At 29.8% G+C, this 14769-nt stretch overlaps 1 protein-coding gene across 1 annotated transcript; it reads left to right on the top strand.

The window, feature by feature from the left end:
• The first annotated feature begins 6916 nt into the window (after positions 1–6916).
• On the top strand, positions 6917–13838 carry LOC143042943 (uncharacterized). The gene is made up of 8 exons (XM_076215448.1): positions 6917–7103; positions 7600–7664; positions 8541–8649; positions 9411–9454; positions 10491–10527; positions 11062–11126; positions 12710–12818; positions 13724–13838. Exons 1-8 carry the CDS (start codon positions 7021–7023, stop codon positions 13836–13838), a joined length of 627 nt encoding a protein of 208 aa, XP_076071563.1. The 5' UTR covers positions 6917–7020.
• Positions 13839–14769: the final 931 nt, after the last annotated feature.

The following is a 14769-nucleotide window of genomic DNA, read 5'->3' as shown; positions in this document are numbered from 1 at the left end:
TAGATGGGGTTTTATTGTTCATAGACGTTTCCAAAGCCTTTTATGCTTTAGAATGGCCCTTCATGTATGAATCTCTACTAAAATTTGGAATACCACATTCCTTCTTAAAATGGGTTAAAACGTTATATAATGATACTAAAGGATGCCTATCTAATAACGGCTGGATCTCAGAAACCTATAGACTTCACCGTGGTATAAAACAAGGATGTCCGTTAAGTTCTCTTATTTTTGTAATAGCAGTTGAAATCCTGGCCTGCAGAGTAAGACAAGATTCAAACATTAAAGGGTTTCAAATTAAACTTGATGAAAAAACACATAGTTTAAAAATTTCCCAATTGGCTGATGACACAACACTCTTTATCAGTTCAAAAAATGAAATACACCAAGCACTGAACCTAATAGATATATTTGGAACACTTTCTGATTTAAAACTGAATAAATCTAAAACAGAAGGTATATGGTTAGGTAGACTTAAACATTGTAAAGAAAAAATTGAAAATATACACTGGAGCAAAGAACCAATTAAAAGTTTAGGTGTCTACTTTGGATTAAATAAAAGTGAATGTGACAAATTAAATATTGAAAAAACAATGAAACGGTCAAAAAAATTAATACTAGATTGGGAAAAAGAAATTAAACAATGATAGGTCGAATAACAGTTGTTAAGTCGCTTTTTAACCTATTCGTACTTTTTTAGCTTCGGTTGTTTCAATACCCCAAATATACATAAAAGATTTAAAAAAAACTTATATACAACTTTATATGGAATAATAAACAGGAAAAGGTAAAAAGTTCAACACTTACCAAAGATTACACAAATGGAGGTCTGAAAATGACAGACATTGATTACTTCTTAAATGCATTACAAATTTCATGGGTTAAACGATTAACGGAAAAGGAATTTGCTAATTGGAAAGTCATTCCAACATATTATTTCAATACATTTGGTAAAAACAACCTAATATTTCATATGATGCCAGACAACATAAAATCATTACCTAATTTAAGTAATGTACTACCCTCATTTTACTTGAACATATTAAAGAGCTGGTACAAAGCAAATAATACACCAACAAGTAATACACCATTCATAAATTTTAGAAATATTAGGCAGCCAAAGTTGTGGGGTAATAAAAATATAAAATTTAAAGGAAAATGTTTAGTTTACCTAAATTGATTAAAAGATGGTATTATTTTCATTAATTATATAATTGATCAAAAAAGGCACATATCACAAAAAGTTATATTGAAGAAACCAACCTCAAAAACTAATTGGATCTCTGAACTTTTAAAATTGAAAAATTGTATTCCGAAAGAATGAATTAGTACACTAAAATCTGATCAATCTTACAAACTTTTGTAAAAACAAAATTAAACTTGTCCTTGACTGATAACAAAAAAACAGAATTAATTGAAAATATGTCATCCAAAGATATATATAACCATTTAAATAACAAAAATGATGAGAGACCAATAGGATTCTCCAAATGGAAAAGCATCTTCAATCTAGAATCAATCACTCCAATAAATAATGTGCTACAATTTACTTTTACCTATTTAATAAATAACAAATATAAAATGTTAAGATGGAAATTACTCCATTACATCCTCCCATGTAAACAATTATTACTACAATGGCACATACAAGAAACAAGTATGTGTGACTTGTGTAACCTTACTGAAGATTACGAACACTTTTTTCTCAAATGTCAATTATTTCATGAATTTTGGAAGAAAATATATGTACTTGTAAGCAAAATCAAAATTGGGTCACATATTTTTAATTTTAAAACTTTAGTACTTGGCTATAAAATGCATGATCCTATGTATAATGATATAAATCTCTTCCTAACTGTCTTAATATATTCAATTCATAAAAGTGTTCATATATCAAATTATAAACAAAAAGGCATAGACGCTTATGCAGTTTTCAGAAATGAATTTTTAAACACATACGAAATTAACAAATATATCAATGCTAAAAACAGCAAATTTTTAAATGATGTAAAAAGATACATATGATCATGAATAGCTAGATATAATATATTTTCATGTATAGAATTTTTTTTAAGCAAAAGTTGACAATATTTCCAAGGATTTGTCTTACTATACAAATCCTTGATATATCTAAGCGCGTGGTAATAAACCAAAACAGCATGCTTCGTGAAAATGTACAGAATTTTGTCTCCAAACACATTTATGCACACTTAATCAAATTAATTTTCAATGACAATGTCGAAACTTACCACATATAATTTTTAACTTAAGTTTAAGTTGTTCGTGAGAATAAATAAAACGTATAAATTAATCCGGACAATTGATCAACCAGCCGTAAAATGTTTAACGGTTTTCATCAATAAGGTTAAGGTCAATGATCATAAAGTTTTAATCTTTAGAAACAGAACCGGACAATACTGTACACTTTCCGTAATCATGGAACAATTGTTATTTGCAAAATGTACACATGTAATAACCATGAACTGTAAAACTAACTATCTATAAATATGAATTCACTGAATAAATTCCCTGGTTATCCAGTGACTATTACACAGGGATATTCGGCCAACTGCTGTAGGTCGAGTAATTTGTCACAACAGCAAAGAAAAGTGCAATAAAGATATTATTTTAGAAAAAAAAAATCAGTTGAAAAAGGCTTAACTCATCAGATGGACAAACATACACATGTACAAGTGGACGTGGTCGGGTACTTATACATCCCGACACATAAAAGACACAATGAACAGATCTGTGAGTACTCGCAGTTATCTGACAGCTAGTTCAAAGCCACTAACAACTAATAACAAAATCATGCATCTAAGACTAAACTATTAATCCGTACACATCCAATATCCAATTGATTTAGTTTTAAGACGTCATAAACAGCCAGAAAAAAAACATGACCTTGTGCAATGCCAAGTTACCGGTATCGACAGATTGTAGATCCATTAATATGTATATGTATATAACATACTAGTATTATTTAGTTAGCTTTTAATTTACTGATAACAACATCAATATTTATACAAATAAAAACAATATTCAATGATCTTATTACAGTGTTGAATAGGTAACCTTTTAGAATAAGTTTATTTAATGGATCGACAAGTTAACATGGATCATTTCTAAATTTCCGGGCACTGTTATCAACATTTCCGTAAAACTGCGGATGTGCTATCCCGTTTGAAATAAGTTTTCTACAGGTACAACCAAACTTCAAAACCAAATCTTTATATCTAAAAATTTAGTAAAGTTTTAAAGTAATTTAGGGTAACGATATTTACCAGTAATACATAGATTGCGTTCGTTGAAATCTAAAACGTGAAATTAGACACGGGCATAGCGAACGAGTTGTAAAATATAAGTATATTTAAACAAAATGTCATTAAATGCGGGTACTTTCGGATTTGTGCTTAGTGTCTTTTGTTGTTGGGATGAACAAGTACCCTGTCATTCCCACTCTGTTTTGTAAGATGTATACCAATTCGTATCCATCTGTCTTTTCTGATGAGTTACGTCTTTTTAAAATGATTTTTGACAGTTCGTTTATATCCCTGCGATGGAACAGTATGTGGGAAATGTTGGACTAGACCTGGGTTTAATAAATGAATTTCAAGCTTATCGTAGCATTTTAATTTGTTTAAAAAATATTGCAAATTCAGGATCATAATACGGATACAACATTCGCACATTTGTATGACAAACTATGTTTTAATTCGGCTTCTCAGACGATATTATTTCATTAATACTTTGATAACATTCCTCAAATGATAAAGTGTCCGACTTCTCAAGATCAAGATAAGATGACACATTCGTTTGTATACCATACAATAGAAAAACATTAAAAGAAATTTTATACTCTTTAAATATGTGTAGGTAATATAAAATAAAAATGTTAAACGAATAAATAGTTTTGATATGACATTAGTATAGTTTTACAAGTACTATTCTTATGTTGGAGACTAATATTTTAAGTATGACACTTGGCATACATTACGACAAAGAAAAGCGTCTTGGTATGTTTTTTTTCGATCACCCGATATAATAAAAACACATCTGTATACCTACATTTGTTGATCATTAAGATGTCAACAGATTCAATGACAGTTCAAAATAAACATTTTATAATTTTTGAACGTGCACATGCACTAAAAATGTTCTCAAATATTACTATTACTGTTAATCAAAGTATATACTTACATGAATTATGCCTTTACACGAAGATCAATGTCATGCCATCTATATAGAATTTCATATCATTTTTAACAAAAAAAAGTGGAAAATAAACTGTGAAACTAGCCAGCGTTACTATAAACGATATCCATTTGATTCAATCCGGACAACAATTGTAGAGAAAATAAGATGTTACAAAAAGACTCAATCACATAAGACAATAAAGTTTCTTCGAGTTAGCGAACATTTATTAGAAAGCACACAATTCTTAATCAAAATACGATGAACACCTGAATTACAATGATCAAATGATATAAGATTGTTGATGAGTAACTTATTTGTTTTTCGTTAATTGTTTTAACATACAATACACTAGGCCGTTAGTTTTCTCGTTTGATTTTTTTTTTTTTACATCTGTCACTTCGGCGCCTTATATGGCTGACTATGTGGTATGGGCTTTGCTCATTGTTGAAAGTCGTACGATGACCTATAGGTATTAATTTCTTTTTCATTCGGTCTGTTGTGGAGAGTTGTTTCATTGACATTCATACAACATTTACTTTTTTATATATTGAAATATAGTTGGAATAAAAACACAACATGGATTTATGTTTGATTAAAGGAAAACAAAAATTGAAAGTGAAAGTGAGATTTTGCAGTAGGAGCACTTTGAAACTGTATAAAGTAACAATTTAAAATAAAAACACGACAATAAGGGTCCCTCTTTTGTATTTGAATTTGAATATATTTCCAGGCGCAGGTAGATACAACACAACCGAAAGCTCAAAAACACAACACGAATTTAAAACAACTGTCAACTTTGATTTCGTACAAGTATTTTCTTATGTAGAAAATGGTGGAATGAACCTGGTTTTATATCACTACAAACCATTAAAGTCTGAAATGGCCTATATCTGTACTCGACTGTACTGATTTTTACTCGACCAGTCTGAATTGGTCTGACTTTTACTTGACATTACTCGACCCCAGTCTGAACCATACTTGACTGTACTGAATCGTACTTGACCCTTATCTTTGCCGTTGAAAATAGTCTGAACTATTACTCGACCAGTCTGAAACAGTTTTAACCCATTCCTGACATGTACTTGACCTATTTTTCCAGTCCAAACCATACTCAACCAAAGGTCTGAACAATACTCGACCAGTCTGAACAATACTAGACCAACAAACTGTTAAAATATATTTTTTTTAACTTATATATATATATATATATATACAAGAACAGCCAACAAAATTTATAAAAAAAATAACCTTATAAAAGAAATATATCTCTGATTATATTTAGGATAAAAAAAAATATTATATATAGCTTATATAAAAAAGGGATAAAATTAAATAAATAAATAAAAGTGTTTTTCTGATTAGTGGTGAAATATAAAGTATAACCTCTGCTTGAGGGCAAACTCATAAATAACATCACACCTGGCCAGATGTATTAAATTCTAAATAACATTGATTCAAAATTGCAACATCCTGTTTAAATTAAATAACAAGGCCTTTCGAATATACCTATATGTACTAGATAAGTAATACACGAATTTAAGAAAATAAGGTTTTCTTTTTACCTGTAAAACACACATGTACTGAGGTAATAAGAACATATTAAAGTGCTTTATGTATGCCATGTTAATTTGACAAAAAAATACTTAAATTAATTGAAATATTTTTTTACTGTTACTTTGGAATACATTTCCTTTTTTAAAAAGGTTATCAAGGATTGCTATGGAAATTCTATTATCATGATTAAATTAAATTCTTGGTTTAAAAAAACAAAACAATTAAGCTCTCATTTTTTTAAAATTTATTAAGTTGTTTTATATACTATTTTATATATATCTTAATAAAAACATTCACTGCATTATTACCTGAACTCAACTGACACCATATATCTATACTAGGCTTAAGTTAATGGTGAAAATAGTCCAGTTACCATAAAATACTTCCGAAATATTTATAAAATTTTGAAAAATATTGAAAATATACATATACATATACATCATTATGTAAGTGTTGATTAATATTGAGTTGAAGTTATATTATGATTGATTATTGTGAAATTTTAATTTCAATACTGTATTGAATACATTTTTAATTTCAAGTTGCTGTTCAAATTTCATTTTTATTAAAAGAATTCCTAAATTGATAAAATTCAGTTGATAGATACAAAGAATAGGTCTAGGTTGGTTAAGACTTGGTCGAGTATGGTTCAGACTAGGTCGAGTACGGTTCAGACTAGGTCGAGTACGGTTCAGACTCGTATAAAATGGTTAAGTACACATTCAGACTGTTAAGCATGGTTCAGACTACAGTCGAGTACTATCAAGTAAATCTCAGACGAATTCAGACTGGTCGAGTAAAAATCAGTACAGTCGAGTACAGATATAGGCCATTTCAGACTTTTAATGGTTTGTAGTGTATCTAGCTAAACCATTCATAAGAGATAACAAACCCGCCGAAAGTGCAAAAAACTTAAGACAGCCAAAACACGTGGTATGAAAATCAAACACAATCCCTCTCGTTAGGGGTTTAGTATCATACCATTATAAATTATACATAAAAAACATAACCCGTATGATGCCAACAACTGGTTATAGAATAGATGTGTTAAATCCGATGCAAATACCCATGCAGAAATTAATATTATTTCCGAATATATAATTTCTTGTCTAATCAGTGAACGTCGTTAGCAATGACTTGTTCATTTAATGACAATGCTTGAACATGTGTTTCACTGGATTCATTGCCGGAAATTGAGCAAATGTGACACCCTTTCATCCTGTTTTTTGTAGAATCCAGGAAATTATTGAGTTTTTGTTATCACAATTTGTCATGAAGATACTGAAAATGATTATTTATATTTTTGTTTGGATTTTAGGCTCTGTTCGAAGTGAAAAATGTTACAATAATGCAAGGTAAAATTTTATACTGTCTGGTGAGAACGTAGTATTATGTCTTGAATATTTTGTACAGTTCATACGTGAAGAATTCAACAAATATAATAGCTTTGAATGAAGATTGTTTCAAATTTGTTTATGTGTCGTATTATAAAGAGACGGCAGAATTCAACAATGATTTAACGCCATTTTCAGCACTAAAACGCTATTTTGTTGCGGTCAGTTTTTATTGTCGGAGGAAATCGGAGTGCCAGGGGGAAACCACCAAAATTTGGTAGGACAAATGACATATATATTTAGTTAAGAGGTCGGGCATATTTAAAACAAGCGGAATTCATACTTACGACATCAGTTTGATATTCATAGTGAATATAAATGCAAACACATTAACGCTCTCTTTGATCTTTTTTTATAATTAAGCATTCAAAAGTTGTGTTTGAAAATAAAGTTGTGTTTGAAAGAGAAGGATTGCTTCAATTAAACTGTTTTTGAACAACATCTTGTATTTGTACAGCAATGGTGTAAGTTTGTCATGGTTTTGTTGTAATAATCACGAGGAGAAGAATGGCACGTGTATAGGTATGTTTTTGTCGAGATATCTGAAACCATAAAACAAAATGGAAAAATTTTCATCATAGATAAATGTTATTTCTAATCAAAGTGTCAAAAAAATAAAGTATAGGTAAAAGGCAAAATTACAGCCAAATAATAATAAGGATTTGTCAAAATGAATCGCACGCTGCTGATGCAAACAAACAAATCTAACAATTGTATGTTAATGCCGGTATCAAGTATAATTACATTCTTTGCATTTACAAGGTAATAACTGCGACTGAACCAAACATTGGGTTTAGCTTGTTTTACAACAATGTTTCATCCACCATTTTCGAAATCAGAAAATACAGGTCCTTTGTCAGATATCATAATTGTTATCAAATAGTTTGGTGCGTTTGGGCTTTTGATTTTGCAAATTGATCCATAAAGTCGAATATCTGTTGCTTTGAAAATAGTTGATTGAGGAAACTGATGGCTTTTAATATATGTTTGTTTTAAAATCTTTCTCCAAAATTATATTATCATTGGGAGAGGAAAATTAAATACAATTCGACATTCTTATAGCATCGAAATCCTGATTAAAACGAAGCTTCAGTCTTTTTATGCAGAATCAAACAAACATATATATCTTCTGGTGACAGTATAGAATGTATTTTATTTGCAATTATTATAAGCCATTACATCCTTTAATATAAAGAAATACAACACAAATATATCTGTGTTTTTTTCTCTGTTAACCAATATTACAATAAATACATTGTGCCAAAGGAGTTTGTTTATGCATTTTTTTATTTTGAAAATGAATATTTAGCTATACCATGTATACGCTCATATGAAATATTCTTTAGTTTAGCAGATCGAATTGTTGTTTATGATAAAAGCAATCTATCTTATATCTAGAATGTAACATTGGGTATGTGTCAAAGGACGGGTTCCCGTGTATACCATGTTTACCGAAAAGATGGGGAAAGAAATGCGGATACGTTTGTAGCTGTCAAAAGAACGAAAGGTACACTTTACGTAATGGATGATACAAATGTATGTTTTTATTAATGCTGAATCAGTTCAATATTACGGGCCTTTTTAAAAGTTTTATCATTATTTGCACCACTATTTAACTCACCTATTCATATCGTGTTTATATTTACGTGTCTATTTGATTTAATTAAGATAAAGTTCAAAATCCTTTGAAAAGAGCAAGTTTATTTCATCTTTCCATTAAACATTTTGAAAAAGTGAAGACTTGCTTTGCATTGAATAAAGCTATTCAGCACTTGATATATATTGATATGAACGGCAAAATTGTAAACGAATAAATAGACAACAAAAATTACTAACATTAAAAACAAAAAATCTTTAAGAGTAAACATGACAGAATCTGCTATTTGATAGATCTGTCGAAAAATGATGAAAACTGTTCTGTGAAAGAATTGTATAAAAGTTTTTTGTGAAAGAATTGTATAAAACGTGTACATCTCTGATTTATTGTCTGTTCTGGGGTATAAACGTGATGGTATATGGAAAACTGTTGTAATCTAATCTAGAACAGTTCTTCAAAATAGTGTTACAAAAGGTTGAAACTGTTTAATACTATATTTTTGTATGATTCAGAACATCAATTTTCGTTTTTATGTAATTCATATCCGATTACCCCCCCCCCCCTTTTTACGTTTTTTTCTTTTAGTTATATACCATGTAACTGATTGTGACAATTTTATATTTTTTCTATATGTAAAGTTTTGGTAATGCATCTTTCCTTAAATTGTTTAGGTGTGATAGCGTATATGGATGTGTTGATAAAACTGTTATCTCAGGTAATAAGAGACTAATTTCATTGATTATTCACTACTACTACTACTACTACTACTACTACTACTACTACTACTACTATAATAATAATAATAATGATGATAATATATATAATAATCTGTAAGATGCAAACCTAACAAATTGACTATGGGTGTCGGTTGTAATCATAACGTTACGACAAAATGAATTATTGAGCACCACATTTGTAAACTTTAAAGAATACATCTCTACGATTACATGAAAATCCAAAGCTTACATTTCCTTTCATGCATGACATTGTAAATGAAGGGTTAGAATAGTAAAAACTATTCCGTCGGTTGTTTGACGGCAGAAATGACAAGTTGACTTAAACGTATCATAACTTTTGTACTACTGCGAGTAAAATATCTTGTGTATTAGGAAAATTCGTGTACCAATGTAAGAAACAAAACTTGTTGTATATGTGTATGCAATGGTTTACTTTTATAAATTGTGATTTAGATGGAGAGTTGTATCATTTGCACTCACATCACATCTTCCTATATCTATGTGAATGTTAGTTTTGACAGAAGTAAATCGTATCCATTTTACCTCATTATTTAAACACATTCCGATTAGGATTTTTTTTCAGTTTTGTACACGGCAAAACTGTTTGAAAATTCAAAACCTAATTAATAAACAAAATATCTGAAACCATACAACAAGCAAAGGACAATATTTAGTCAAATCTTTAGGGTTTTAAAAATGTAGAATAGAAAAAAGGTGTTTTTGTAAACAATTGTCATATAAGCGGGAGTGTTAGGTAGCTATCAAACCAAGGTTAAAATAACCATTTTTCGTCAGAAAATGCCTGTACCGAGTTAAAATTATGACAGTTGGTTTTACATGTTCCGTTGATTGATAGCATAGTTTTCAATCAATTTCCCTTTTTAAATCTTACTTAGAAGTCAGTACTTTTGTGTTTACTTATTTATAGAAATTATTCTTTTATTTTTCTTTAATGATAACATTTTACTATAAACTGCTAAACGCGATGATGAATTTTTTGTGTTTGGATTTTAGGATCTGATGAAGTCGGCAAATGCTACAATAAGTCAAGGTAACTATATTTTGGGAATTCTTTTTATAGGGACATTATATAGATAAATTCAGTCTGATTGTAAATGAGAATCACTTATGTTTCCATCTGATATAAATTGTGTCTTGAACCACAGTAACAAGATATATAAGTTGTAATAAAATAGATGTCGGCCTTTAAAAGTTTTGATCATATAACAGACATAAAAAGACTATAAATAAAAAAAAATATTTAGAGGAATATAAGATTGATATAAACATCAAATTCTCTAATGGATGGGTTCACAGAAATCTTCGAAACAGGAAAATAAGATAACTTTACATACATTACAGCACCTGAGCAGCAAAAAGTTTAAGGGAAATGTTAGTTTTGTTATAAACAGCATGGGGAATATAAATAACAACAAATCCAAAGTTTCGTTTTAAAATATGAATAGTATTTATACAGATATAATTCAATACAATTGTCGTCAATAATGACTATGCAATTACATTAATAGTTCATTGATAAAGTATAAGTATTCTATGTTTTATAATATCTACGTGGTTATGACAGCAAAGGTGTAAGAAAGACATGGTTTTGTTGTAACAATCACGAGGAGAAAAATGGCAAGTGTGTAGGTAAGTTATCATGCATCTAGGCAATACAGGACATTCAAATAAAATAGATACTTAATATAATGCCTACCCATGTTAAAATGAGCATAGAGCATGGCATGATAGAATTATTTTGATTTTAATAGGAATATTTTGAACTTTTGTACTTCGAAGCGGACCTATAGTAGACGCTCGAAATGTCGCAATTTTGATTTGATGGACAAAACGTTATAGAAAAATCAGCACTTTATCAATAAAAGAAGAACAGAATCATATAAACTTACTTTTTGAATGTTTTTATTTAATTTCCTAGCGAGCAACACCAATAAAAACGTCCATTTTGATCTCTGGCGTTGTTCAAAATTTATCCGACGTTGCAATTTCAATTGTGATGTCAATCACGTGCAGCCCATGTTTTATTCGAATTAGAATATGGCTTTGCACCCAAAGCTAAAGAAGAAAGTCATATTAGAATCATCTGTACAGAGTCGACCAGAACTTTGTCGTTATTACGTCTTCAAAACAGAAGATCTATTCATAGACTTGTACGTCTTGCTGTTGTCTATCAGACTTTAAATTATAAATCATAATTCATGATAAAACCGGGCTCAATGGCAAAAAAGGATGGCTAGTGCTCTTGATGCGGATGTTATTCCACAGAAGTTGTTGAACACTTAATTTCATACTGTGAAAAACTTTTGGATGTAAGAAATAACATGTCTTACGAAATTGTTGATGTTTTACCAATCCAGGAATCTCTCCGCTTTTTTTCAGCAAGATGATAGCGATATAATCGTAGCTTTACTTGGTGGCATTTCAGGTGTATGCAATATGTAAACTCTGACATCTGTAGAAACATGATGTGTTGCTTAGCAGAGCAATCAATCAATCCAATTTTCAAAAATACATTTAATGAGTTTCCAATAATAGCATACTATAAACAATGTATTGACTGAACCCTATTGACCTTTTTGTTGATACAAATAAACAAAGACTGTGTTGCTTGATGTGAAGAAATCTCAAATGAAAATACAAAACGCTGCAAACTGTATGTTAAATCAATGGCGTTTAGTAAATAATGGTATACAATGAAAGTATTGGCAGTTACATGGTTGGACAGTTGGATGGTTGATGGTTAAATGTGTTTGATAGAAAGCTACCTTACCATGAGCTAGTCTTGTTCAAACAAAAATTCGCAATGACCAGAAATTTTTAACAAATAAAAAATCTTCGCAATAAAATCTATCGTCCTAAATATACTTGAAAGCATCTTTCGTCTTTTTAATTTTAGAACAGCATTTCTAGCCTTTTTATTCTGCAAACGCTACTAAACGTCAAAGTACGACGTTGAAGAGGATTCAGAATACAACGGTGAAAGAAAATCATACAAGAATTAGCCTGGAAAATCCAGTTTCATAGTATTGTACTGTATTGTATAAAAATATGTCCAAAATGAAAAATATTGATTATTGCATGAAAATGATTCTTTTTTTCATCTTTGGAAAGTTACATTCCTTTGTTGTCCTTTGTGATATATCCAAAATTGTATAAATGCTTATTTGTGATCGATCCCGATTTTTGCAAGGAACGTGGTAATTTTTTTTCAGGATGTGGAATTGGATATGTTTCAAAGGACGGATTTCCATGCATGTCTTGTTTACCAGGAAGGTGGGGGAGAAAATGTGGATATATGTGTAGCTGCCAAAACAACGAGAGGTATATTTTACATACTGCGTGATATTTTAAAATCCACAATCTTGAATCAGTTTTACTTAATAATACGGTTTCAATGTTCCACATGAAATTATGAACGATGCATTCTCAATTGTGTCACGACACTTTGATAACTTATAGATTTGTACATTATGATAACGACGCTGAAGGATCAAAGGCTACCAGAAATCAGACTAAATGACACTGATAATTACATTCTGTATATATAAGAAACAGAACCAGAAACAAAATGAATTTTGCATGAATGAAGTAAAAAAAACCTTAATTATCACTTGAGTATTGTTGCCCTAAATTGCTAAATTAACGACTATTTAGGAATAATGGTTCCATCTATCTGAGATAAAGTATACCTCAAATGAATTTTGCCTTTTCTATATCTCCTTATCATATCTTCGTATAGTAACATCCGTTTCCCTCTAACGCTAAGGTTTTGAAGATAAGTTCCGAAAATCAAATTTGACGCAGGATGAACAATGTATCAGTTAATATTTTTTTAAGCAAAAGGTCGATAATTCTGATGTTTGTCTTTTAGTTCTTGTGGGTATTCGTAGATAAGTAGTCAGTTGGTTTTATTTTTTGGGGGTTCGGCTGTTCTTATTTTATTTATTACAATTAACATGCTTTTTGTAACAAATATTTTTAAATTTCCAAGCTTATAAATTATGAAATCATTAGATGAATTGAATTATATAATTCAGGAAAAGTGTACCTACTATGAGTGTATGACTATTGTTAAATGTCCCTTTAGTCATTAAGCTCATCTAATATATGCAGGTTTTTAAATTCATGATCTTCAAATGATTAGGCGTACGCTTTACTATATGATGGTTATCCAGGAAAACAGTTTGAAGACACACACTGTATTAGATGTTATTTTGATCTTTCAGATGTGATAATGTGTATGGATGTGTAAAAACAGGTAACACTATATCTTACTGCAAAACAATTATTCGGTTTTTAAACATCAGTTTAGGAGATAAAAAAAATAAAGAAAAACAGTAACATTTTGACCTGAAAATCAGGTTGAAAATAATACTCATTACATATTGTTAGATAATTATACGAGGGAAACATTTTTGTTTAATTATCGTTTCCTCTCATTAAAAGAATAGACAATGAATTGTCTACACAAGGAAGGATGAAGGACAATAGATACTCTTCAAGCCGTACCATCCGTATGCACGCTAATGTTTTAGTATTTGAATGACCTCTCTTTTTTCGGTCAATATTAAAATATATGTCATTTTTTTTCAAAATCAGAATTATATTGTAAAATTACCATGAAATGATAATCATTTTGCCATTCCCAACATTTATTAGTCAAAATATATATTTCAGGGAAAAAAACAAAATATAATTCAACAACAGAAGTGAATAGTATTTCTACACCTGATACGCATGGTAATAAATGAGGAATGTGTCCATGGGACACAGCTTTCATGTTATATAAATAAAAAAAAAAACATAACTGAAGTACGGTGAAAGTGACACTACCCAAATGTGTTATATATCTGAATTTTGTTGAAAGAAGTATTATGTGAATTTTGCACAAAATTTGGTTGAGGTAAACTTTACGATAAGAGAACGGATACCAACAATTCAGCAATTATTCCGTTTGTAATGAAAATAACTGTCAAAGTCAAAGTGTTCCCCCTTATTTTCATAAGATTTGAGACAAACTTAAGGGTGGGAACGGGAACGTAAATTCAACAATTTTCCCTTTGGTAAAGGAGCATAACTCTAGATTTTCTAAAGGGACGTCATCTAAATTCGAACTTAAAGTCATAAGAAACCTCAAATCAAAAAAAAATAATGCATATGATTTTTATAACTCAATGGATAGTTTTCATTATAAAACTTATGTACATATACTTTTTTCTGAAGAAAATTCTTTAATTTATTCATATTTAGAAGAAGTTTACTTTATTTGAAT

The sequence above is a fragment of the Mytilus galloprovincialis genome, chromosome 8 (assembly GCF_965363235.1).
Source record: "Mytilus galloprovincialis chromosome 8, xbMytGall1.hap1.1, whole genome shotgun sequence".
NCBI classification, from domain to species: domain Eukaryota; kingdom Metazoa; phylum Mollusca; class Bivalvia; order Mytilida; family Mytilidae; genus Mytilus; species Mytilus galloprovincialis.
Note: the sequence above shows the minus strand (reverse complement) of the source record. Positions and strands in the feature narration are given on the sequence as shown.